General features: G+C 35.7%; 2 protein-coding genes and 1 long non-coding RNA gene across 4 annotated transcripts; all 3 read right to left on the bottom strand.

Annotated features, from left to right (window-relative positions):
* Positions 1–149: 149 nt before the first annotated feature.
* LOC143573026 (kinesin-like protein KIN-7K, chloroplastic) lies at positions 150–8,939 on the bottom strand. The gene is made up of 23 exons (XM_077058017.1): positions 8,731–8,939; positions 7,654–7,751; positions 6,466–6,555; positions 6,222–6,274; positions 5,962–6,027; positions 5,824–5,877; positions 5,341–5,400; positions 4,864–4,942; positions 4,585–4,652; positions 4,033–4,095; positions 3,728–3,832; positions 3,521–3,625; positions 3,315–3,422; positions 3,080–3,229; positions 2,743–2,928; positions 2,335–2,493; positions 1,911–2,129; positions 1,675–1,815; positions 1,457–1,582; positions 1,289–1,339; positions 1,122–1,169; positions 899–1,018; positions 150–722 (listed from the first exon to the last, which is right to left on the bottom strand). The coding sequence occupies exons 1-23, from the start codon at positions 8,937–8,939 to the stop codon at positions 150–152; spliced, it is 2,931 nt and encodes a 976-aa protein (XP_076914132.1).
* A 4,565-nt stretch (positions 8,940–13,504) lies between these two features.
* Positions 13,505–17,948, bottom strand: LOC143573029 (uncharacterized). The gene is made up of 11 exons (XM_077058020.1): positions 17,793–17,948; positions 17,436–17,695; positions 17,174–17,327; positions 16,762–16,871; positions 16,598–16,685; positions 16,218–16,526; positions 16,059–16,133; positions 15,051–15,574; positions 14,712–14,820; positions 14,449–14,628; positions 13,505–13,751 (listed from the first exon to the last, which is right to left on the bottom strand). The coding sequence occupies exons 1-11, from the start codon at positions 17,946–17,948 to the stop codon at positions 13,575–13,577; spliced, it is 2,142 nt and encodes a 713-aa protein (XP_076914135.1). The 3' UTR covers positions 13,505–13,574.
* Positions 17,949–18,146: 198 nt separating this feature from the next.
* LOC143573011 (uncharacterized) lies at positions 18,147–26,897 on the bottom strand. Of its 2 annotated transcripts, XR_013142352.1 has the most exons (4): positions 26,813–26,897; positions 24,949–25,018; positions 23,738–23,839; positions 18,147–18,202 (listed from the first exon to the last, which is right to left on the bottom strand). It is a non-coding gene; the product is annotated as an uncharacterized LOC143573011 (long non-coding RNA). The 2 variants fall into 2 exon arrangements; XR_013142351.1 differs by lacking the exon at positions 26,813–26,897 and having other exon boundaries at positions 24,949–25,160.
* Positions 26,898–27,305: the final 408 nt, after the last annotated feature.

The following is a 27,305-nucleotide window of genomic DNA, read 5'->3' as shown; positions in this document are numbered from 1 at the left end:
TTAGATATTATAACCAAAACGTTTCACCAAATATGTTTTACATAAATAATTTGTACAATACTTAAAAGCTCCTACAATAAGTAAAAAAACACCTCTTTACACACCACACAATCCGAATTCCTAACCCATAAGACTACCACTATTTTAAATTACATAAACTCATTTCTTTCGCCGTAACTTTCAAAGCCATCAACCCCTTGGCTCGACTCCGACACATCAGCATTGTTTCCTTGTAATTTCCTTAGCTTTGCAACAACAACCCACATATTCGCCAGCTCGTTTTCAAGATACGCCTCTCTCTGCTTCGACTCCTCAACGGTTTTCTGTAAATCTGATTCAAATTGTTCCTTTTCGGAAAGCATGGCTTCGTAAGCCGCCTCTCTTTCTCTGCTTAACGCGAGTTCTCTCCTTAACTCTGATTGTGTAGGACCAGGTTCTTTTTGTTTGGAATAGGATGTGTTGTCTTTACGCCCGTTTTTGGTGGGTCGACGGTGGTGGCTTGGGGAGTTTTTGTGTGTCGCCAGCTCAGCGGATAGTTTCTCATTGTGGTTCATTAGTTTTGTAACTTCTTCGGATAGTGCTTTTAGCTCAACTGCAGCGGCTGAGGCTAAACCTTTGGCATATGAGCTTTCTTCTGCTAGTTTTTTGTTTCGGGCTTCTAATTGCTCATTTGACTCGGTTAACTCGGTTACTTTTTCTTTCAGTTTTTCGACCTCATGTCCCTGTTTGATGCGTCAATGGCACATATTAGTTTCCATGCTGCTTTGTTGATTCAAATATTATAAAGGTGTGGGTTGTTATAACATAAACATATTTGAGGGCCGATTCGCGTTATATTAATCTCTTAACACGTAAAATAGAACCTGAAAATGAAAGTATTGCAAGTATGGAAATGAACCTGAGATTGACGAACCATCATCATTCTGGCATCTTTTTCTGCATCCAATTCACTCTGTGTGGCGGAAAGTTGCTGTTTCAAGGAGTCGATTGTTTCTTGTAATCCTTTGCATTCATCGATCTGGATGTAACATAAAATCTCACAAAATCATAAGCAAGAAAAATGATAAATGCTATATGGAAAAATAATCATATTGGCACGACCGCACGGGATGTGTTATTACCTTTTGGTTTAGCTGTTCTTGGAGTACTCTATTATCCCCTGCTTTGACCTGGAAGTATAGATAGAACAAGTCTTGATTAAATCATAATGTTTTGTAAATTACATATTTCAATAAATTACCAAAACACCCCTATGATGTGCGTGTGCACATTTTTCAAGACAACATACCTCAAGCTCAAAGGTTTTCTCACTCAGTTGTGCTTCCAGCTCAGAAACAGACTGCATAAGATATGAATTTCGCATTAGTATGGAAAAATATACATTTAAAGGCCGGGAACAAAAACATTGTTGTTACAATAATAATCTGAACCCTTGAATTCATGTTTTAGAAATTACATGTGTTTGTTCGTCTTCATCCATCTTGTGAGAAGATGACACAAAAGAACTACCAATCTTGTCTTCTAGTTGTTTGATTTCATCATTCTTCAACTTGATTTGTTCACTCAATCGGGCGACCTCCACCTGCAGGTTATAAAAAACATTCACATCAGTGAAAGTATTAAACAACAGTTACAACTACTTACAACCGATGAAAGAATTAAGTAACAAATTACATTAATAAATTCCCTCTCAGAGTCTCTTGAAGCATCCGGTGACAACCGCTTGAGAGCACTTAATTGAATTGCCATCTCTTCAGACAATATCTTTTGCTGCTCCTTAAGAAGGTCAATTTGGTCAATTGTTTTTATGCTGATCTGTCAATCACATACAAAAGTGAAAGAATTGTAATTTGTAAATGTTAACTCACATCTGGAAATGGACATTGATAAAAATGAAAAGAATTACTTACTAGAGGGCTTCCTTGTTGCAGGAAGGTATCCTCGTTAAGTTCTTGATCTTGTGGGTCCCTCGGTGAGAATTCAGCAGATCTCAGATCAGTTGGCAAAGAGTGTGAATGTCTCGGTTCAGCAGGATTATCTGCTTGAGGAGTCGAAGGCGAGCTGATAGATTTGGGCCCACTTGATTTATCACTTGCACTGGTCAAAGCTCCAGAGATACTGTCACGTCTCTAGTAAAAGCAATAGTTTTAAAATTATTAATAAACCTCAAAAGGTAGATCCAAAGAATTATTGTTAATGAATTACAGAAGACATGTTTTTATAGGCTAGGAACTAATACTTGATACATCAAAGTATATTAATTTTGCAATTATAATATAATTGCAATTATAATATAATAATAGTCAAAGCAAGATTGACTTATAATATACTTACTCGTGGTTTCAACCAATTAAGTAAACCGGGCTTTTTTGACTTCTTATCTTCCTTCAGTGCATCGTTATTATTTTCCACACTTCCATCAAGAGAAACATACAGCTCAGAGTTTTCATCATCCACGATTAAATCACGTTTCCTTTGCGGTAGATATGCAAGCTGGTCAACAAAAGGGTTTGTTTAGCAAACAGTTCATAAGTACTATTTGCTTGTAAACTGGTCAATTCGGGTTGTGTTTTATCTCAAACAGGCCAATTCAAAAATTTAGCAAAACGAGAAAGAGATCATATGGGTTCAAAGTTGCTCAAAGGCTATTCAATGATACATTCCTAAATCTTTTTATTCAAAATCCAGATTGTTATCGTAATAATATTGTTTTTGTAATCATAATTACTGCACTAAGGTTACCTCTTCTTCTCCAAAAGAATGCCTTCTTCTTAAAGTTGGCTGATGAGGTGGAAGTCTAGATGAGGGCGAAGATTTGGTGGAAACTAGGATTAATTTGGTCAACCTTTGTATCCGGCTTAACAAAGCAGCTTTGGCTTCTTCTTCTTGCTCCAATCTTGATTGCAGCTTCATTTGACCATCTTCAAGCTTTAAACATCACAGATAACCAAAATAAACTAGATAAATAATAATAATAATAAACAGCTTACAAAAAATACAATTTTGGAATATTTCATGGCTTTCATTATTTCAGAACAAAGCATGTGGTTTAAAGAAATATTAGGATTGAAGAAAGTACCTTTTGTTTAAGAAGAAAAATGTCCTCTCCTCCATTATTATCATTAAACTGAGGAACCACAACAATGCCACTTTTTAACTGTTCTAGCTCCTCCTTCAGTAATCGAATTTCATTTTGGTATTTCTTTATAAGGGATTTCTCATCAATGATCTGCAAAAAAGATAGGCCTGCTTTAATATACTGTACAGAAGATAACTTTTGAGGAACTAAAGGTTTAAATGTTTAGTGTCTATACCCTATTTTGTGCAGCCTGAATTTCAATGTGTTTTGCATGGTGGGCAAACTTTAATGTGTTATGTGTCTCCTCTGAATTGCTTGATGACGGAGTGACAGTGCAAATAAGCTAAAAAGAATGCAAATAAGCACAGTATTATGGCTAAAAGGAGCAGTGATTCCTATAACAGTAAAACCTGATTAATTTGAAACTTATATACAACTTACAGAAACTCGTCCATGGCCACTTAATGAAGATTGGAGAATCCTAGTCAATTTTGAGTCCCTGTAAGGAATATGACCTGCTCTTGCATCTGTCAATTTGGATATAACCTGTGCCAATTTCAAGTAAGCAAACTCTAAAGATATCCAACTATGAATACAAAATAGCAAACTATTACACTGATACACTAATGGCAATTATTGAGGCCTCACAGTTCCAAGTGTTAGAAGACTTTTATTTATATAAGATCCTTCTTTTCGACGAACACCAACTGTCTCAGCTTTAGAGCTCTCAGAGCCTGCAAGATCTATGAGGTTCTGCAATAGAAGGTGAAATAAAGAATGATTATAACTAATATGATATAAGCAAGTGACAGTACTTTTATAACAATAATCAACAAGCTAGTTATTTTTAAACAATTTATGCAAAAAGAACTGTTGATAAAATCATACCAACTGTGACAAGTTAGCATTGATAAAACAGAATAAGAAAATGAAAGATGGGTTCAAAAGCATACCAACTGTGACAAGTTAACATCCCCGTCATCACCATATTCACCACACGGGCTACTCTCTATTGTCTGTTAGAAAGTAGAGAAGTAACATAATATTAACAAATAACTAACCCAGAGAAACAGAAGGCATGAATAAACAAAATGATAACAGTAACAAAGATAATACAAGATCAAGTACTGGTGAGTGTTTACATAAAAAAGAGAGCCTCAGTCATAAAATATCGGCATTTTAGTCATTTTAGTTTATTGTGAAATGAGGGTCGGTCTCATATGCATGTGTATGCACATGCAAAGTGCAAACTACTAATTAATCACAACTGTTGCAACTTCATGTTACTTATCACTAAAGTCTAAAGCGTATACCTACATCACCTAAGAAGCATTCTGATAAAAAATTTCTATTATAGACGTTTACTGAATTAATGCCTTAGACCTTAGTCACTAATCACTATGCATCACGCAGTGTATACCATGTTCAATTTATTGTTATGTGCAAACAGAAACTTCTATCAACATTAAAGATAGAGAATTATCCAAGCTAATCCAGAAGGTTACCAATGTAAATATTGTGTGACTTCTGCTGCTGAGCAAGTTGAAGTTTGTCGAACCAACATGCCTGTGTTCTGTTATAACAAAGAACAAAAGAATGGAAGATTAGTAACACTCAAAAAGTGAAAGGATCAAATAACAAATTGTTAATTAACTTTGGGGTAGAAACTGCCTCATAAGATATTATACCACTGATATTAGTCCAGAAAAAAAAATCTTTTTAAATAACCTAGCATCTGGGATGTAAGAGCCTTAAATGAACAAGTATAGAACAATTATACAAACCTTCTCCAGCTGCAATAAGGGAAAGAGCATGGGCAGGAGATAGCACAACTTCCTCCTTAACACCTTCAACAAAGGTTCCCTACAAGCAATAATTATCGCATAATTCTCATTTAGTCATTCAGAATTGTTAAGGTCTACGGATATAAACCAGAAAGCTTTCAAGACAAAGAAAAGTTTCTAATTAAATAAGGGCATTAACATGGGATCTAGAATAATGGTCGAACAGTATACTATAATATTGGTAATGTATGGTAAGAGATCAAATTCATCAGGTATTCAGGTCCAACATCCAAGTTTGACGAGTGATGTGATTATGATTTGCAGTTCTATATGCCAATAAAATAAAGCTTCCCAACTTTGAAGCAATTTTGCTTTGGTGAAAAATATTACTAAGCTGATGACTTAATCTCGAATGTCATTGAAGAAAACATGGAGACAAAATGAGAAAGCAAGTATCAGAGTGATATGCAAAATTACCTGACTATCCTCCCTTATTCTTAAATTTTGCCCTGCTGGATTCAGCAAGTCATTAACAACCTGAAGAAAACAGAAAAAATTAAGATTGCAGCATTATATAATAAGAGTCTAATGCATCTGCATATATGCCTAAGGAAAACTAGCACCAGGGTTGTTCCAAAGGGTGTATACAATAGTAAAAGGCAAATTACATTCAACACTAAACAAACTAGAAAGAAACCACTACATAGTATAGTGAAAATACAAGTTGATACATGAAGGACTACAAGTAAAATGCATGAAGCAAAAAGAACCTGTGGTAAAAAAAAAAGAAAAAGAAAAAAGAAAAAAAAACTGATAATCAACACATATATAGGCATTTAAAGCAGATAAAGATAGTGGCAAATGTAGGACTGACCCATTATTAGAAAAGAAAATATAAAGATCAGGTTTATTTAACAAGTAGAAGCAGTGAGCGCCAGAATTGATTGTTCAGAAGCCTACCTCGTTATAAATTTCCAAATATGAGACACGAAGAAGAAATTCACGGCTTGGGGTCTGAAAATATGCAAAAATTATCAGATATTCCTCTTAAAACAAGTACAACTTGCATATATGTATCAAAAGTTTAGCGATACGTACCTCTTGAATTATACTGAAAACATCTTTTACTGCCAATGGTATTATTCCGGGAGACCTCTGATAGCCCTGATTTGTGTATATGAAAAAGAATAATCAAAACAGACACATCAGAATGCAATACACACAAAGATCATAACGGCTTTAAGGTTAATTTATTCACGTGGCCTATGGAAGTTGAGACTTAAGACGTTAGGAACCGACACTGCAAACCTGAAGCTTATAATAACAAGCATTAAAAGAATAGAAAAAAGGGCACTTACATGCATGGTGTGAGTCTTTCCACTACTTGTAACACCATACGCAAAGATAGTCCCTGACATTGAAATAGGTCAAAGAATATTTACGTGAGGTAATGCAGACATATACAGTGAACTGGTAACAAAGATTCGAAAACTACTGGTCTAATACTGCTTAAGTTATAGATATATGGCAAACAGTGAACTTACTCTCATACCTTTGACTACTTAGAACAATAAAACTGTATAAAGTATCAAAATTACATACCGTTAACGCCTTCCATAGCGCCACCAACAACATGATGGGCTGCAATATCGTATACATGTCGTGTTGTTGTGGTAGGCCCAAACACCCGGTCTATACATGAAAAAGTATGAGATTCACAATGTCAATCAAGATATTCAAACCTTAAATATATTCAATTTCATAGGAACCATCTATAATAGAAATTTTTGTAATGTTGAAGTGAAAGCTTATATAAAGATAGTGTAAAATACACCAAATTTGGATCTATAAAAAAATCAACCTAATCTACCTACACATAGCATGCTGAAAGCTAAAACTAAGATAAAATAACAAAAGGCTAACAAAAGCATCTTCCTTCATTTAGGATTTTATATAGGACTAAAAGATGAGCCAAGACCCATCTTTAGGAATCATAACAGTTCTGATTGCTGAGGGTGATCAAATGAGTTTAATCATGAACTAGCGAGCCCTCTACTCTTACAATAGCTCGTCGCTGGATCGGCACATAATACTGAGATACAGCAAGAATATTGACTTAGATTAAAAAAAACCACTACTCATACTTAAACAAGGCATACTGATTCATGGAGATAGTGGCTTGGGCCCAACTAACATGGTCAAAAGTCAAAACCACTATTCAGATTCATACAAATCTATAAAAAAATCTACAATAGTACACCTTCAATCTCTATTCTGGCTTGTGATAAAAAAAACCTCATATCCACATGCCCATATTATTCTTAACTATTTGTAGAGATATTCATGTTCTTCACTTCCAACTTGACCACTAAGGTATGGTAAGGGATGCTTAATTGCTTATATATGGCTTCTTTTAAATACTCTACGTAAACTAGAAAACTCAAAAGTTCAGGCCAGTGTTATGACTTCTCGAGTAACTCTACAGTATCCAGAAAAACACAACTGTTTTCTGTAGAATTTTGGAGCCTCAAAACGCCAAACAACAGTATCAAACTCAAGTCATAATTTCAACATACAATTTCGTATCTCTTCTATGTTCTTTAACTACTCAGTTTAACTCATCTTTACTTTCTTAATTTGTTCTCCACTCTCTCATACACTCATATCAGTTATAGAGTGGTGTTTAGCCTTATAATCCGGGTCCTAAAACACAAATTTCTGCAGTTTCACTTAGCTAACTGAATACAATAAATACAAATATCTTCACCATCAGCCAATAAGGTACCATACCGTATGCATAAGCTATTGAAGGGTTATGCTCGTTCCGCACAATCGTTTCTCCATCCGCATACCATGCAATCTCCTCCCCTTGCCGTATTTCCCTCGGACTATCAGAAACAAAATTAAAGTTGCTTCTAACTGAAATAATATCACATTTAACTGAAAACATTAACCTAAGCTAACATTAATCACAAAACAAATCAAATAACATCGCGTTTAACCAAAAATATTAACCTAACTTAGCACTAATCACAAAACAAATCCAATAACATCACATTAAACCGAAAACATTAACCTAACTTAACATTAACCACAAAACGAATCAAACAACATCACATTTAACCAGAAAATATTAAGCTAACTTAATATTAATCATAAAATAAATCAAATAATACGATAACATCACACTTAACAGAAACTTTAACCTAACTTAATATTAATCACAAAATGAATCAAATAACATGATAATATCACATTTAACCGAAAACATCAACCTAACTTAATATCAACCACAAAACGAATCAAATAATATCACATTTAACCAGAACTATTAACCTTATTTATAACATTAAACCGAGAACATTAACCTAACTTAATATTAATCACAAAGGAATCAAATATCATCACATTTAACCGAAAACATTAGCCTAACTTAATACAAAATGAATCAAATAACATGATACAATCACATATAACCAAAAACATTAACCTAACTTAATATTAATCACAAAACAAAACAAATCAAATAACATCACATTTAACCGAAAACATTAACCTAACTTAACATTAACCACAAAACGAACCAAATAGCATCACATTAACCTAATTCAATCACCTGAGCGGCCGAAACCGGACCGTAACCATGACATTCTAACTAGAAATATTAACCTAATCTAATATAATCACAAAGGAATCAAATAACATCACATTTAACCAGAAATATTAACCTAATTTATCACATTAAACCGAAAACATTAACCTAACTTAATATTAACCACAAAACGAATCAAATAACATCACATTAACCTAACTTAATATTAACCACAAAACGAACCAAACAACATCACATTAACCTAATTTGATCACCTGAGCGGCCGAAACCGGACCGTAACCGTGACATTCTCCTTGGATCTCTCTGAAATCTCCGGCTGGAAGTACCGCGGCTTGCTCTTCGCCGACGAAGCCGGCGAACTCATATTATTATCCACGGAAGCTTCCGGAACATGCTTCGAAGACGACGTCGTTGATGACGCCGGTGAGTTCGCATACTTCGAACTCGATTTCCTTGATTTCATTATTATTTATAAACACGAAGCCTAATCGATTAATGCGTGAAATTAGGGTTTGAATTGGAGGAGATGAAGACTGGTAATGTGTGTGTGTTGTCTGACTGGTTTCCGTACTTTTTCAGAGAGACTTGCAGACCACTAGATAAAATAATAATAATAAAGTGGATAAATACAAAAAAAGTATGTATGAGTTTCATAAAAGTTAGTAAAAGTTTATTATTCTCGGTGTCTTACGAGTTGTTTTATACTTTTATAAGTATTAATAAAATTTTATATATTAATAATTTATCATTCGTGGATTTATTTTACATTATTTGTTTCTAATATTTATATTTATTTTTTGGATTTTAATTTTATTTATTGTGAGAAAGTTAATAATATATTTATAATTTGATAATGAAAGAGTTTCACAAATAAATGAGATGTTATAGCCTGGTTTAAAAGCTATCTAGGTTTGGTGAGACCCATGACCCACTTATTTTTTGACTATAAAATTGATTCTTAATTATAAATAATTTTTTAAGAAAATTGGATATTAATTTTTAGTATATTGCTATTTTATAAGATTTTTATATCAAATATTTGATAAGATTAATTTTTTAATATAATAAGATGTTATAACCCGTTTAAGGGTTATCTGGGTTTGGTTAGAGCCATACCCGTGAATTCGAGTGCATGAGAAGCCTTCATTTACTAATAAACAATCTGGTGGCTTGAGAGAACGTAGGAAACAACCAGTGAACTTTTAAAGCTTTCGTTTATATATATTTAAGATAAGTATCAATAAAATTTTTATATATTTAGTAATGTTTTAATAGGTTCGGCACTACCCACGATACGCGGGGGAGTCAGCCTAGGGGTGTGCAATAGGTACAATCTGGATGAACCCGGACAGGAACCGAAACCGTTTAGACAGGGTTTTCAAACCTGGAACCGAACCATTTATATATGGACCGGTACGGTTTAAAGTGGGTTTTGGACCGGTTTGCAAGTTTATAGACCATAGATTCAAAAACATTCATCCAAAACACATGCACACACTTGCATACGATAATGGCCCGTTTGAAAGCACACACATTTATCCGTAATGAGTTAGACATTGGATTAGGTAGATTGATGATGAAGAATAAACAGCTGGATCTTGGATGTTTGAACTTAGGTTGAAGTTGAAGATTAAATAGTCGTCTAGTTTAAGTCTCCAACTCTAGTAGGTTTATATTATAACGTGTTTAGTGGTTTAGAAATATCTAGGGTTTTGAAAAGTTGTTCAGACGATTGTGTGTTTCAAGAATCAAGGGTAATCAAGTATGTGACTTTCTAAGAATTTGGTTGCCTTTTAAACTTCACGGGTTGTCGTGTATAACATGTCAAACGAGTATAGAAATGACCCAGGCCGAAACCCATTTAGCCATGATTTTCAAACCCGGAACCCTTACACAGTTTTTAACCTGGGTCGGTTAAACTAGCTTGGTGTGTCGGGTACACAGGTTTGGCGGGTATGACCTGTGAGATGCTCACCCCTAAGCCAGCCTGAGAAGGGAGGTTAAGTGTACCGTCCATATTGATTTTAGCGTTCCACGCTTGACTTGCCTTGAAACACTATCAAATGAACCGTAAGATATATCGATGGACCAAAAGATAAGCGAAATAAATAAAAATGTAGATGAGAAAAACAATGTAGCAGCTACAGAGAATTTATTTAACAGTAATAAGAATCAGTGTAGATGTGATTTAGTAATAATAATAAGAGAAAGTATTGAAGAAATGACGCAGCTGATGCAAATATTAAAAGAATAATTAGTGGGATCATCGATTAAGAAAAATACTCAAATTTATTTAGTACAACTAATTTTTGTTGACCGTAAAAAGAAGTGTGAACATCTAATTAAGGGTAATCAGCAACTTAAATTAGATAGACTGCCTTGTTGACTCTAATTCACGAATCGTGGTTTTGTGGACTCACTCGTCCTTTTATTATAGTACAATTAATATGTATTACTTAAACATTTAACTTCAACGATAAGAAAAATAGTTGGTTCAGCATCGCTTATAAGCGTGAGCCTTTTCACACGGATCACCTCTCATGCACATATGTGATGGTCTGCTTGTGTGGCTCACACACCACGTCATGCTCCCTCCATTTCACGTTTCGTAACATCCGGTCTATTTTTATTAAGACATGTTTAAGTAAACGCGCAATTAGAATGTGGATAATAATTCATGACCAATGACTAGATTAAAGTCTAACAAAAAGTAATCAAAGAGCAAGGGATACTTGAAGATTGACATAATAAAAAATTATGCCCTAAACTACTTTTATAAAATATTAAAATAGTTAATATATTTAAACTCGGTCAACATGGTATTTCGTTTTGCTTTGAATTTTAGATTTTGACTTTTGTTATAGCCATGATCTCAAGTAGGTCACCAACAATTTATCTAATCACATCTTTTTGGAACATTTTAAGTTTTTATAATCATACTAGATTTTATCCCTTTGTATTATGGTTTTAAATTATTTGTTTTTAATATTTGTATATTTTTTAAAATCTAATTTTATTTATTGTAAGAAAGTCAATAATATACTTAGGGATTGATGAAAAAATTTCACAAATAAATGAGTTGTTACAACCCGATTTAAAAGTTATATGCGTTTGATGAGACCCATGACCCGCTTATTTTTTTTACTATAAAACTGTTTTTTAATTATAAACAGTGTATCTCTATTTAAATAGGATTTGCATATCATATATTTGGTGAGACTAATTTTTAATTTAATGATATGTTATAACCTGTTTAAGGGCTATCTAGGTTTGGTGAGACCCATACCCGTGAATTTGGATCAAATGCATGAGAAGCTTCAATTTACAAATAAAGCAATCTGGTGGCTTAAGAGAATATAGAGAGTAACAAGAGAGCTTTAAAGGTTTCGTTTATATATATTTAAGATAAGATTAGCTGCTTATTTTTTCATGAGTTTAATAAAAACAGTTATAATAGTAAAAATAAACACGAAGCACACTATAATTTCGTATGGCCCAAGAACAATATTTTATATAACTAACTATTTTCAATAATTTTTAATTTATATCGCTAGTTTAGGTGCACAAATACTACTACAACTAGACCTTATGTTGTGGAGATGTGATGGCATCCCACTCCCTACCACCTCGTCCATTTTAACCATCAAAACCATTACACAAAAGAAAGAGGCATGCGCCAAATGGTGTCTCCTTGTCAAGCCCCTTTGGGCGCTAGTCTGGTGACGTCGCTAAGGTGGAAAGAAGTGGGGTCACGTCCAATTTTAGTCAATTAAACTGCTTGACTCTTAGTATTTTTTTTTTAAAAAAACAAGAGTAAACAATAATCAACTTAGTTAAACCATTACACATGTTTAATGGTTTAGTTAATGACTGCCCCTCTGCCTATGTCAGTGACATGACATTACTTTTGATTAATAACCATCATCTACAACACAATCTTAGAGGTTTTATAAACCGTTAATCTAAATCGTCCAAATCAAGGTAAAATTGACCGGTTATTAAACCAGTTTATGATTTAACTGTTCTGTTTTGGTAGTTTATGTATTTATGTATATGCATTATATTATGAATCATTGCAACCATTTTAAACAATTTAATGATTAAAAAAAGGAAAATTGGTTTTAAATAATCCCAATTATTACCTATTGGCAAATGACAGGCCCAACTTTGCACTTGGCTGGTGGTGGTCCTAACTAAAGGGGTATTTGTTTTTAACGGGCCGCGACTAACGGATGTTAACCCCGTTAGTGATTTGCTGACGTTGACCTTCTTCTCTGGCCGGAAACCTGCAACTCGCCTGCATTCTCCCTAATATCATCACACTGTCTCCCTCCCTCTTCAAAACACATCGGAAATTTGAAAATGAAGTACATGACATCTTCTTCCATGGCCAATCCCTAGATACCAAACCTGATCTTATTTTCAAAAATTCGAAATCAATGTTACACGATCTACAAAATAAGCATAGGCTCTTGTTACGGGGGTCAAAACGAGTCAAATAAAGTGTCAATTACCTCGAATGACGCAAGATTGACGAGGGTGGACTTCGCCGGAGACAACAACAGCGACACGTCGGTTAGGTTTCGTATGAGGGGAAAGATAGAGAGAGAGACGGTGTAATGATATTAAGAAGAATGGAGGCGAGTTGCAGGTTTCCGGCCGGAGAAGGTCAACGTCAGCAAATCACTAACGGGGTTAACATCTGTTAGGCGCAGCCTGTTAAAAACAAATATCCCTTTAGTTAGGACCGTCACCAGCCAAGTACAAAGTTAAGCATGTTATTTGCCAATAGGTGATAGTTGGGATTATTTAAAACCAATTTTCCTTAAAAAACCAACCAAAACTATTTCAAACCATCGAAACCAAACTGTTTTGGCAGGTCTCGCGAGATCTAACCAACCCAGCGGGTCGCTCTTTTGTCGTCTATATCTTACAGATAACAGTATACATGAATCACCCACAAAATTATTTGTATACTCATAAAAAAATATTCTACAAAAAGAAAAATTAAAACAAAGGATCAAAGTTACTAGTCTTTAATCTTCAGTTTCAGAAATCCATAAAAACAGCTACATGTGAAACATGTTCATGAAAAACGTCATGCGATAACTGAAGGCGTCATATCAGCAAGCACGCGAATGAAAGTACTGTGTTCTGAAGTCGTTGCAAAACCTGGTATGAAGTCACGAAAGAATCTAAGAACCGCAGCTAGTTGTTGTGGGTCATTTGATGCATACGCTGCTTCTAGAAACAGTGACGGCCTCACAGTAGTAACCTGATTCATTAACAAAATGTACCGGTCACACAAGTTAGGTAAGAAGTCAAAACAAGTAAATTCTGATTAAAAATTTATGAAAAATAAATAAGTATATTGGGTTTTATTAATCCCAACTATCGCCTTTTGGTCACTACCGGTCCCAACTAACGAATTGGCTGCTGACGGTCCCAACTTTTAACGTAATTGTTCCTAACGGTCCGCGACTAACAGAATCCTAACGCCGTTAGTTTCAGGTCGTCGGAAAAAACGTTTTTGGCCAGAAAACTCATATTTTTTCCAGAAAACTCAGCATTTTCGTCCCAACGTCTTGGTAACTTTTTATCGGACCTTTAGGAACCTTTTTCTAGTAAAAGCCTCAATTACTGAGATCGCCGGAAACCCTAGAACCATCGTCGGAATCGGTTGATGGTGCACAAGTGGTGGTAGTTGGTTGGCGGTGAGTCAATTGGTGGTGGTTGCGGTGTTCAGGTGGTGTTTTCCGGCAAAAAAAAATTGACTTTTCCGGTCAAAAACGTTTTTCCGACGACCCGAAACTAACGGCGTTAGGATTCTGTTAGTCGCGGACCATTAGGAACAAATACGTTAAAAGTTGGGACCGTCAGTAGCCAATTCATTAGTTGGGACCATTTGTGACCAAAAGACAATAGTTGGGATTAATAAAAACCAATATACCAAATAAGTCACAAATTATAACCTTATTTTTTCGTGCAAAACGCAAAGCTTCAAGATAACATCCGTCTTGTACAAGTAACACAATATAGTCGTGATGAAGCATGAGCTGCCTCATCATATCCAGTCCCAACTTTCTTGTTTGGATGTTTTGACGGCCCGTCTCCAGCAGTTGAAGAGCAACCTCTTTCGAGGGCTCAATTATCTACAAAATATGTATATTGTTTTATTTTAAATATGAACGTATACTTACAAACTAGACTATTAAAGCGCATAAAAATTTCATACCTTATTCATAATAAACAATCCGAGTTCAGCATAACGTTCATTCTTGGCAAGCAACTGCACTGCTAGCACATAGATGTTCTGGTTCAGTTTTATTTTATCCAAGTTGGCACTGCAAAAGTAGACACTTATAATTACATAGAAGGTCCCCGTGGTTTGTCCACATTGCATGTTTAGTCCCAACTTTTTCAAAATAATACCGGTAGTCTACTGTTCACTCAAACGTTACACAAATGGTCCTTGGAGTGAATTAAGGTTAACTTTTTGTTAAGTTTTATAAAAGGACCATTGACCAAAATACCCTTTCATACTAAAAAGAGCAAAAGACGATAAAAGTATTACCTTCTTATGAACTCTACGATAATGGCAAACAAATAAGAACCATCTGAAATCATCTCTTCCTCTACTGTGGCGAAAACAAAATTGTACAGCTCATCAGGTGGAATGGCAGCTGAAGTAAGTTGAGACTCTTGTTGTTCAGAAGCATTAGCATTCAGTGGTTGGTTAACCGAATGGTCTCCACTTCTAGAACCTTCTTCTGTGTTTCCACTAGAAGAATTAATGTCAACAGATTTGGCTTTCGCTTTCCTGACATTATCATTATTATCCTCAGAGTCTGACATTGAGAAGCCAGAATTGTGTTCAACTCCACTTGCAGATTCATTTTTGACAGATTTACCAGATTCACTGTTTTCTGGTATATTGGAAACTGTGGTTTTCTCTGGATTCCCTCCCTTCAAATAACTTCCGGTTTTAAGTGAATATGCAAAGGATTTGAGTAATACGTCTATGGCTCGGAAAACCATAGGTAGAGGTCTTCGCTCAATGATGACAGAGCGAGTTAGTTCCAAACATAAATGCTTAGCCTGAAAATGTAAGAAAAAGATGAAATTTTGAAAAGCATCACATATCATTTAACCGATAATCTAATTTAAAAAATAAAAAAATAATAAATAAAAACATTGTTTAGGCAGCAGCATATGCGTTATAACTTATAAATACACTTTTGACAACTGTTTACCCATTGACACTAATTGTTTAGAAAAAGATTTAATATAAATAAAAATCTCATTGTCCGAAAGTTACTAAAACAAGTTTAGCATTATATTGATTCAATTTATCTTTATATATTTGTTTTTTTTATGCTAATCTAATTTAAAAAAAGGTTTATGACGTTTTCATGCACTTACAATACACTTTTGAGAAACTTTTTGACTCATTTGACTCGATTCCTATTAAGCTAACTTTTCTGATTTTCCTGATAAACGGGTCAAAATCGCCACTTCTAAACTAACTCTTAATGGACAGGTGGCACCTCCAGACTGATTCGGGGAGCACTGAAATACTTACTTTCTTTGCGTCTAACTTCCTCCGCTGCAAGAACTCTAGGACAGCTGGCACTTCTGAGTTACTTGCAGAAATTGCCTGCATCATTCGGAGACAAACATAAATTAAAAAAAATGTACCATCATAGTGAACATAATATAGAAAAGCAGCCACCAAACTTACCTCCAAATCTAAGCTTATTTTCCACAAAAATCCATTGGCAACATCACATATAAGATCAGGGACAAGAAAAGTCCAGCCATCACCATATAGATTAGCTGTCGCATTAATTGTCAGTGTTGCTTCTGAACTTTGTGCATTTGTCCTACTTGGCGCGCCCCTTATCAAAAGAGGAAGTGGAGCCGATACAGGTGTACGTGAGTCGGCAAATATATCGTATAACAGGATAACTTTTGCATCCGCTTGATGAATCAGCAGCACATTGTCAACCACACTCACAGCTATCTTGCTAGAATATATAGGTAGAGAACCCTAATAGAAAGAGAACACGGTAAATAAATAGTTTTCATTTCAACTGCTTTCAAAACAAAAATACAAGTTACCTGTTGGATAACAGCATCACGGTAAAACCTGTATGAATGCAGTAGCATTGCAACTTTATCAACTTGTAAGCAGTATATTCTTCCATAACTGTAATTCCAACAGAACATTAGTATCAAAAAGTCAACGTTTAAAAGGTCAAAAATTGATAATACATATAGCTTACACAGTGACAATATGAACATCTTCAGCAGCAAGAACAGGCTTACTGTTAGCATCCAACTTTGCCATTGACATCTCAAACCTTGGTAACCGAATTACCCCTGCAGAAGAAAGCTGAACCGAAAACAAAGATGATTGTAAGTCTCTGTGAACTTATATTGCAAAACCGAATATCTGTTGATATCGATAAAAAAACATAGCAGTTGACCCCTTTGCATGATCAACTATGACACAACAACAATCTGATGCTAGTGTTCGTTCGTTTAACTTTAGCCGAACAAACAATCAAACACAAACAATTAAACGACCGGGTTTTCTTGTTCATGTTCATTCTTTAAGAAAATGAATGTGTTAGTGTTCGTTTATGTTCATTCGTTAATAGTATAAACGGCTTTATAGTTTATAGTTGGTTATACCTGAAAACCAGTAAAGCTTTTGCATTGCATTCCTGAAGCAAGAAGAACCAAACGGCTTTCATGTGTGTAGATATACCAACTCAGATTCATTTTCTTTGTTTCAACCAAAGCAAGTGATTTTTGCTCTGGCACGTAAGTGTAAAGGTCCAGCCCACTGTAAGTCAACTCTAATAAGTCAAACCAAATTACCAGCTCAACAGTAAGCAAATCTTATTTCTAGTTTAATATTTGTTCACTTAATATGAAACTTTTTAACAAGTACCTTGTCTTGACAAACACGATATCACAAACCGCGCAATCGGTCCAAAAGAATCCCAATATGCTATCTGACTCAGACTTTGACCTTTGACTAAAAGTCTCCCCAGTTTCTCTGACCCAAAACTGAACCTCATGATTTGATCTTTGAACAGCTATAAGCTTTAAATCTAAAGAATAGCGTACAGACAGTATGGGCCCTTCGCTTATTGTGTCGGTAGTTGGAGCTACATCAGAAGTAAAAGGAGAAACTTTCCAAGATACAATCTGTGACATCAGCACAGGAAGATTTAACCTTTTAGGAATATATAAATATGCATGTCCTCTTCAAGGTTTAACAACCGATTGTATAAACAGCAGTTACCTGGTCAGTGGTTGGTGAGATTAGCAGCTTATTTCCATCATCATAAAATAAACCACTTGATCCATCATATCTGCATTTTAAGGGTGGATATTGAATCCACGCATGTGACAGCGCACCAGATCCACCAAACCCAGAACTGGACGTATTCCCAAACATTTAAATCAATTTTTTTAAACAACGCTCAGGTTTAAGTACGAACTTGACAACCACAGGGAAACCTTATCTGAAGAAACTACACTGAAAATAAAAGGATGGAGTTCAGTTAGATGACAAAAAAGAACAGAACAGTATTTAAAGATCTTCAAGCTGTGATATTTTACCTCCTTATATGAAAGTACAACTATATATATATCCGTAGCTTTGATATATCTGCTAAGTAAAATGCTGTAAATTTATGGCTTTCCTTTAAGCTGCAGAAGAAAGATAAGCAATTTGGTGGAAGTGTTAGTTAGAGAAACACAAAAACAAGTTAAAAAAGGTTATAAATTCCAAATGTATTATTTAACACCCTGCTTGCGATGCGCGCATATAATGTATATATGTGTGAACCCTTGGGTGGGCAAAAGTGATATTGCACTAATTTTGACGTTATTTTACTAATATCGTGAAAATAACGTTAAAAGTGGCGGAAGGTTAATCAGGCATCATGTGGTGGTGTTGTTATGTTGTGGTCTCCGATCCATCATGGGTCGGGTCCGGTTTAGACGAATAGACAGAATTAGGAGATTAAGCTGTTTGAGTTTTGGCCAAGCCCAAAAGCTCTAATCAGGCCCAGTTTAGTTAAAGGGTTAAACCCTAATTGTCTAGTCTATATATTCTCTCCTGTACTTGTAAGTTTGTATCACTCAATAATAAGAAAACCCTAGTTATCGACAGTGGACGTAGGTCATACACTGTGACCGAACCACTTAAATCCTTGTGTCTCTTTCGTTTATTCTTTCGGTTTTACTATTGTATTCGTGTTTGTGTGTGACTCCGAACCTAACAATTGGCATCAGTGCCTGGTTCTCGATTATACACACAGTTCCGCGGCCGCTGCTCCGCTGCTACAGTTCCACCGCCGCCGCTACAGTACCGCCGCCGCCGCTACAGTACCGCGCTGCTGCTACAGTTCCGCCGCTGCTGGTTCGTTTTTTCTGATCAGTTTCCAGTCCTTTTATTCCTTGGGTAGTTTGGTTGTTTGCTGTAATCAAAACTCAGTTTGGATAATGGCTGAGGACGGAAAGATCAAGATTGAGAAGTTTGATGGTCAGGATTTTGGATGGTGGAAAATGCAAATTGAGGATTTGCTATGTCAGAAAGACTTAATGGAAGCACTAGAAGAGAGGAAACCGGAAAGTATGAAAGATGATGAGTGGAAGGTACTTGACAGAAAAGCCATAGCTGTTATTAGACTCTCACTAGCTAAGAATGTGGCATTCAATATTGTAAATGAAACTACCACGTATGGTCTTATGAAAGCCTTGTCAAATATGTATGAAAAGCCTTCTGCATCAAACAAGGTATTTCTGATTAGACAGCTAGTTAACACCAGAATAAAGGAAGGGGCATCTGTTACCTCTCATGTTAATGACTTCAACACTATTATTTCTCGTTTGTCTTCTGTTGATATCAAGTTTGATGATGAAGTTCAAGCGTTACTCTTGTTATCCTCGTTACCCGAAAGTTGGTCAGGGACTGTTACTGCAGTTAGTAGTTCTTCTGGGAATACTAAGCTTACTTTTGAAGGAGTCCGGGATTTGATTTTAGGGGAGGACATAAGAAGAAGGAATTCTGGTGAGACATCTAGTTCTATATTGAGCACCGAAGGGAGAGGTAGGAGAAGAGAGAAAGGTAATGGCAGGGGTAGGTCAAAGTCTAGAAGAAGAAGTCAGTCAAAGCCCAGAAAAGACATTGAGTGTTAGAATTGCAAAGAAATGGGGCATTTCAGAAACCAATGCCCTAACCCCTCAATTTCAAAAGAAAAGAAAGAATCTAAGAAGGAAGTTAATCTGGCCACCGGTTCAGATGATCCAGAAGGTTCAGAAGAGACTCTTATCTGCTGTGTTGAAGAATCAACAGATTCATGGATTATGGATTCTGGTGCATCTTTTCATGCCACTTATAGCACGAAGAAGATGAAGAATCTCCGAACAGGTAATTTTGGTAAAGTTCGTTTGGCTAATAATCATGCTGTTGATATCACGGGGATGGGGGATATTGAACTAAAAACTTCATTGGGCACCTCATGGACTCTAAAGGATGTTCGGGTCGTTCCTAGCCTTAGAAGAAAGCTAATTTCTGTTGGGCAGTTAGATGACCAAGGATATGATGTTATGTTTGGTGGGGGTCAATGGAAAGTTGTGAAAGGGAATCTTGTGATCGCCAGAGGTAAAAAGAAGGGCACTTTATACATGGTTGAAATTCCAGCTGATGGGGTAAATGCAGTGACCAGTGGACCGAGTCAGTCTAGTTTGTGACACCAACGACTCGGCCACATGAGTGAAAAATGGATGAAAATGCTCGTTGCTAGAGGAAAAATTCCAGAACTGAAGAAGGTTGAATCTGAATTTTGTGAACCATGTGTTTTCGGTAAAAAGAAGAAAGTATCTTTTGTGAAGACCGGAAAACAACCGAAAGCTCAGAAATTGGAGCTTATTCACTCTGATGTCTATGGACCAACTTCAGTCTCTTCTTTGGGAGGATCGCACTATTATGTCACCTTCATTGATGATTCGACACGCAAGGTATGGGTTTACTTTCTTAAAAATAAATCTGATGTTTTTGATACTTTTAAGAAATGGAAAACTGCTGTTGAATTGGAAACTGATTTGAAGGTGAAATGCTTGAAGTCGGATAACGGTGGTGAATATGTTAGCAAAGAATTCCGTGATTATTGTGAAGAGTACGGTATTCGGATGATCTTTACAGTCCCTGGCACTCCTCAACAAAATGGAGTGGCAGAACGAATGAACAGGACGTTAAATGAAAGGGCAAGAAGTATGAGACTTAATGCCGGGCTTCCAAAAACGTTCTGGGCAGATGCAGTTAACACTGCAGCTAACACTGCAGCTTATTTAATTAACCGGGGATTGTCAGTACCGCTGGGTTTCAAGACACCAAAAGAAGAGTGGAAAGGTAAAGCTGCAGATTATAAGCATTTGAAAGTCTTTGGGTGTAGCGCTTATGATCTAGTGAAAAATGACAAGCTTGATGCTAAAGCTAAAAAATATGTTTTCATTGGATATGGGTCAAACGAAATGGGCTACAGGCTTTGGGATTTAGAAAGCAGAAAAAGTAGTCAGAAGCAAGCATGCAACTTTTAATGAGGCTGAGTTATACAAAGATAGAAACACTTCAAAATCAAGGGTTCAGAAAGAGCAGGTTGAATATGAAATTGATGCTCAGAAAAAGACAGTTGAGTCAGCTACCGTACCCGAGACAGAAACTGAAGAAACCACAGTTCCTGAATTTGAAGATGATGATATTGGTGGAAATGAAGAGTCAGAGGGAGTCTCTGACAGTGGGAGTTCAGAGTCTGAGGATGAACAGTCTCCACAAGAACCTGACCCGCCTCAGCACTGGGTTAGGAGGTCCACCAGAGTTTCTAAACAGCCGGTACGTTACAAACCTTCAGTTAATTATCTCCTTTTAACTGAAAATGGTGAGCCAGAGAGTTATTATGAAGCACTTAAGTTGAAAGATTCGCTCCAGTGGGAGCATGCTATGAAGGAGGAGATGAACTCTTTGAGTAAAAACCAGACATGGGTTTTAACCAAGTTTCCACCAGATAAAAGAGTTCTACAGAATAAATGGGTCTATAGAGTCAAGGAAGAACATGATGGGTCTAAACGATACAAAGCTCGTTTAGTGGTCAAGGGTTTCCAGCAAAAGAAGGGAATTGATTATAATGAAATATTCTCTCCAGTTGTGAAGATGACCACCATCAGATTGATCTTAAGTATTGTTGCTGCAAAAAATTTACATCTAGAGCAATTAGATGTTAAGACAGCATTTTTACATGGTGATCTTGACGAGGAGATCTATATGGCACAACCTGAGGGATTTCAGGTTGCCGGGAAAGAAAAATGGGTCTGCAAATTGAAGAAAAGCTTGTATGGTCTGAAGCAGGCACCTAGGCAATGATACCTAAAGTTTGATGATTTTATGGTGAGAACTGGGTACAAGAAATGCGAGGCCGACCATTGCTGCTACTTAAAGAAGTTTAAAGGCTCATATATCATTCTACTTCTTTATGTAGATGATATGTTAATTGCAGGATCTGATATGAAGGAGATTCGCAAGTTGAAGAAACAGTTGTCTGATGAATTTGAGATGAAAGACCTTGGTCCAGCCAAACAGATTTTGGGGATGAGTATATCCAGAAAGAAAGATGACTCCATAACACTATCCCAAGAGAAATACATAGGGAAAGTGTTAGAAAGATTCAGGATGAATGATGAGAAGACTAAACCGAGAAACACACCTTTGGGAAGTCATTTCAAACTTACCAAAGACCAGTCTCCCAGAACAGAGGAAGAAAGAACAGAGATGGCTAAAGTTCCGTATGCATCTGCTGTTGGTAGTCTCATGTACGCCATGGTTTGTACATGGCCAGACATTGCTCATGCTGTCGGGGTAGTTAGTCGTTTTATGTCGGATCCGGGAAAGGAACATTGGGAAGCGGTGAAATGGTTACTCAGATACTTAAAGGGTACTTCCAGTTTGGGGTTATGTTTTAAGGGGAAGGATACAATTCTCAGGGGTTATTCAGATGCTGATCTGGGTGGATGTAAGAAGACGTTTAAAAGCACTACTGGTTATGTTTTCACAGTTGGGGGAACAGCAGTATGTTGGATGTCCAGACTTCAGAAAAGTGTTGCTTTATCAACCACTGAGGCAGAATATATGGCAGCAGCCGAAGCAAGTAAAGAATTAGTATGGTTGAGAACTTTTCTTGAAGAGTTGGGAAAGAAACAGGCAGAGTTCTTCTTATATTGTGACAATGAGAGTGCAGTGAAACTTGCGAAGAATCCAGTCTATCATTCGAAGACTAAGCACATCGGGAGGAGATATCACGTTGTCAGAGATTTGATCAGTGATGGTGTTTTCAGTTTGAAAAATATCTCAGGTGCTAAGAATCCAGCAGATATGTTCACCAAGCCGGTGATACTGGATAAGCTGAAGCTGTGCAGAGCTTCAGCAGGCCTTCAGGAATAATGTTGAGAAGGCGAAGGGTAACTAGGAGGTGCAAAACCAGATGGGTTTTATTTTACATGTACAAGGCAATGCAGGTGAAGACATTTTACGTCTCCAAATGGGAGCAGGTTGAAATGTTTGACGCATCCAAGTGGTGGTTTAGAGAAGATGTCTCGAAGCCCAAGTGGGAGATTGTTATGTTGTGCTCTCCGATCCATCATGGGTCGGGTCCGGTTTAGACGAATAGACAGAATTAGGAGATTAAGCTGTTTGAGTTTTGGCCAAGCCCAAAAGCTCTAATCAGGCCCAGTTTAGTTAAAGGGTTAAACCCTAATTGTCTAGTCTATATATTCTCTCCTGTACTTGTAAGTTTGTATCACTCAATAATAAGAAAACCCTAGTTATCGACAGTGGACGTAGGTCATACACTGTGACCGAACCACTTAAATCCTTGTGTCTCTTTCGTTTATTCTTTCGGTTTTACTATTGTATTCGTGTTTGTGTGTGACTCCGAACCTAACAGGTGTTGATAGCCGAAAGACAAGGGTACATGCACCAATCGACCGGTGTGCTGATGGTTGAGTGTTATGTGCCTTATGTCCAAGGCTTGATGCAAAACTACTATCGAGCCGGGGGTCTCACCGGAAGCAGCCTCTCTATTCCTACGGAGTAGAGGTAAGGCTGTCTACATCTTACCCTCCTCAGACCCTACCATAGCTTTGCTATTGGTGGGATATACTGAGTACGATGATGATGATGATGATGACCACACTCTGCATGCAATTCTTTAATGCAAGAAATTCTTTCAAACACATATCACGTTCAACTTGAGGAACTTTCGCTGCAACACAACTCCCGTATTCTTTTGCCTGCAATTGTTTGCATGGTCGGTAAGCATGAGTGTTCAACAATTAAAATAAGGGTTTATACAGCATTCAAACTACTAATATAAAGTTTCTCACTTTCTCTTTAGTCTTAATTATGAATAATTACAATTAATTAGCTGCAACCTACTTACTTTCATATCTAACTTGGTATTTTACCTCTTAAAATATTACCATCTTATGTATGTTTAATTACATTGGGATGTTTTCTTAACCTAGTTCTTATAAAGGTATAATGCGTGTAACCTGCTTACTTTCATATCTAACTTAGTATTTTACCTCTTAAAATATCACCATCTTATTTATGTTTAATCACACTGGACTATTTTCTTATAATGGTTCTGTTTATTTGTCTTTCATTATTTGGTTCCATCTTGACCTTTTGAGTCAAACAAACTACATCAAATTATCAAACTATAAACTGACGAGGCTTTATAGCATTTTGAGTAAAAAGAAAAAGTTAAACCATGTCAAGATGTGAAAGTATCATTTTACTGAAAAATATACGGATCAGTTTGGATTTTGAGAAGTTGGAAAGTTACAAAATCTAGCACTCGGTGTATACATATATTTACTCCCATGTGGATTGTTTTTCTTACGATCATTATGATGTGCAATATTAATAACCAAAGACTAAAGAGTGAAGTGTAACATTTAAAAAATTCTTGAAGAGCAAATGATAACTAATAGGGTTCACATGCTGTGCCAACCTTGTATTACATTATATCTTGTGTGTACTTCTGTTACATGATGTTATCTTATTAAGTTTGAAAATATACATAAATTAAAGAGTGAAGTGTAACATTTAAAAAATTCTTGAAGAGCAAATGATAACTAGTAGGGTTCACATGTCTGTGCCAACCTTGTATTACATTATATCTTGTGTGTACTTCTGTTACATGATGTAATCTTAATAAGTATAATGAAAATTATACAAAAATCACTGCTTTAGTCTCATTTATGCACTCATTAACAGCTGTTCAAACAAAAATTAACTGATCTGTACTTACTTATACAGACTCACTCATGACAACTTCAAGACACAACCAAACAGATAAAAATCCTAAGCAATTTGCAATCGTTTAACAGCTTACCTGAGCACCACAATTGACCAGAACACGTTTAAGCGGGGATGATGCAGTCCTTTCTTTCATTATAAACTACCTGATTTATGTCAATTACACAAAATTCAGGCTTCCAAATTTTCAACTCAATTCACAATTACAAATATAATTCTTTTAAACAGTTCAACACAAATATACTCATCCTATTTGCTCGGTACCATTCATTACAAGAAATTGGTTAAAATGATGGTGGGCCTTATCTAAGTTAACTCTGATGACATCTTCAATATGCTATGGCCTTATCAAATTCAAGATCATTGCTAAAAGACTTAGTTACGTAGTAGCAACTAGCGATTCTAGTACTTGATCATCGTATATCAATAACTTACTAAATTCGAAACATATAATAATTGTCCATTATAGAATAAGTAGATTGGATCCAGAAACCCTTACCAATGCCTATCATTTGTCAATTCCAATGTAATGACCGTATAAACACAAATTGCGTCATGGAGCATCCAGTGTTTCATAAAGTATACCATTACAAGAAATCGATTAAACTGATTGTGATCATTTATCCTGCTAAGGAGTATTTTACTCTGAAAATATCTTCAATATACTATGGCCTCTATAAATATGATCATTGTTATAAGATTGTCGCATTTTAACAACCAGCCTATGCAGTTAATGCGGTAAAAAATAGGATATCGGTCAAGGACCAACATTTGAGATATAGGTTATCGCGTTGGGATATCGGTAACTTTAATATCATGCAGAATTTACACATATAGAAATTTAACACTAACAATTCAGTATACTTTCCTACCATTAACTGATTAAGACTTAAAACACTAACATTAAACACTAATACAGCACTGTAAACGAACCGAACGAACACGAACAAGTCCTTGTTGATGTTCGTTTGTTAAGGAAATAATGTGTTCACGAACACTTATCGAACGATATTTTATGTTCGTGTTAGTTTGTTAAGGAAATTAATGTGTTCACGAACGGTTCACGAACACAAATAAAATCGGTGGAGCCTAGAGATTAAGATCGATGAATTCATCAATGTGAATAATGAGAAAGGAATGAAATCAATGCAAAAACAATGTGAGCATATGGTTACCTATTTTATGTTATAGATGTAATAAATCAAAGAATTTAAAATATTTAGATAAAATAAATAAATGTACAAAAAACTTTCAAGAACAACATATACAAACATGAACGAACGCTGACGAACACAATTATACGAACAAGGGCTCTGTTCACGTTCATTTCTTTTAACTAATTGAACGGAATTTCTTGTTCATGTATTAAACAAACGCTCATACACGAACTTCCTGCCAAACAGTTTGCTGAACATTTGGTTCGTTTTCAGCCCTAAGCAGCAATAAGAAGAAAGACGAATGGCAGAACTAATAAGAAGGTACTAATGTCGGGAAAATCGGTGATATATCGGTCAAATATCTGTCAAATATCAGTTAATATCGTCGACATTATCGGTACTGATATTTCACATGAAACCGATATAGCAATGATATTAACTGCATAGCAACCAGCAATTCTACTATTGATTATGTGTAACATTAACTTACTAATTTCAAAACAAATAATAATAATAATAATAATAATAATAATATAAAGTGAATAGATTAAATCCATACGCCCTAGCCAACACCTAACATTCAACAATTACCATGTAATAACTACTAATAACAGCATAACACAAATTGCGTCAAATATATAGCAATTAAAGAACGTAAATTAACTGATTAGGATATTCTAAACCTAAATTATTATAGGCATAGGGTTTAAATGATTGTTCGATCTGTTACTTGTTACATTTCTAATATCTGTGAATATAAGTCAATGAGTGATTCGAAATTACCTCATCAAATTGGTTCGAATTATGCAGAAAGCATCGGCGAATAATAATAATAATCAGAAAGGTTTCGGTAATCGACAAATCTTATGAACCAAATCGGGCTTCAAGTGGGTAGGTGTAAGGTGTTAGAACCGAACCCGTTGGGTATACTCAAAACCGAAATATTTAGGACGGGTATTATGATCGTTTTAAAGTTTTCGTATTAAAATACATGAACAAAAAATTTCATTCAATAAGTTAAAAAAAATGAACATGAACAGAGTCATGTTCATTCGATCGTGTTCGTGAATGTTTGAAAATATGTTTATGAAATAGAAAATCAAGTCAATACTCGCGGGTTGGTTTTACGATGCTTTCACGCTTTGGGCTCATTGAGTCTATAAAATCACAAAATGCATAGAATGTGATCAACTTAAAGAAATGATAGTCTGATAGTGTTCCAACAGTTGAAACTTAAAAGACCAACTATTTGTACTATAATGTTAAGCAAATCCCG

The sequence above is a fragment of the Bidens hawaiensis genome, unplaced genomic scaffold (genome assembly GCF_021521415.1).
Source record: "Bidens hawaiensis isolate Kalapana, Puna unplaced genomic scaffold, B.hawaiensis_p1.1 tig00026186_1, whole genome shotgun sequence".
Lineage (NCBI taxonomy): Eukaryota > Viridiplantae > Streptophyta > Magnoliopsida > Asterales > Asteraceae > Bidens > Bidens hawaiensis.
This window is presented reverse-complemented; position numbering and strand designations above follow the sequence as displayed.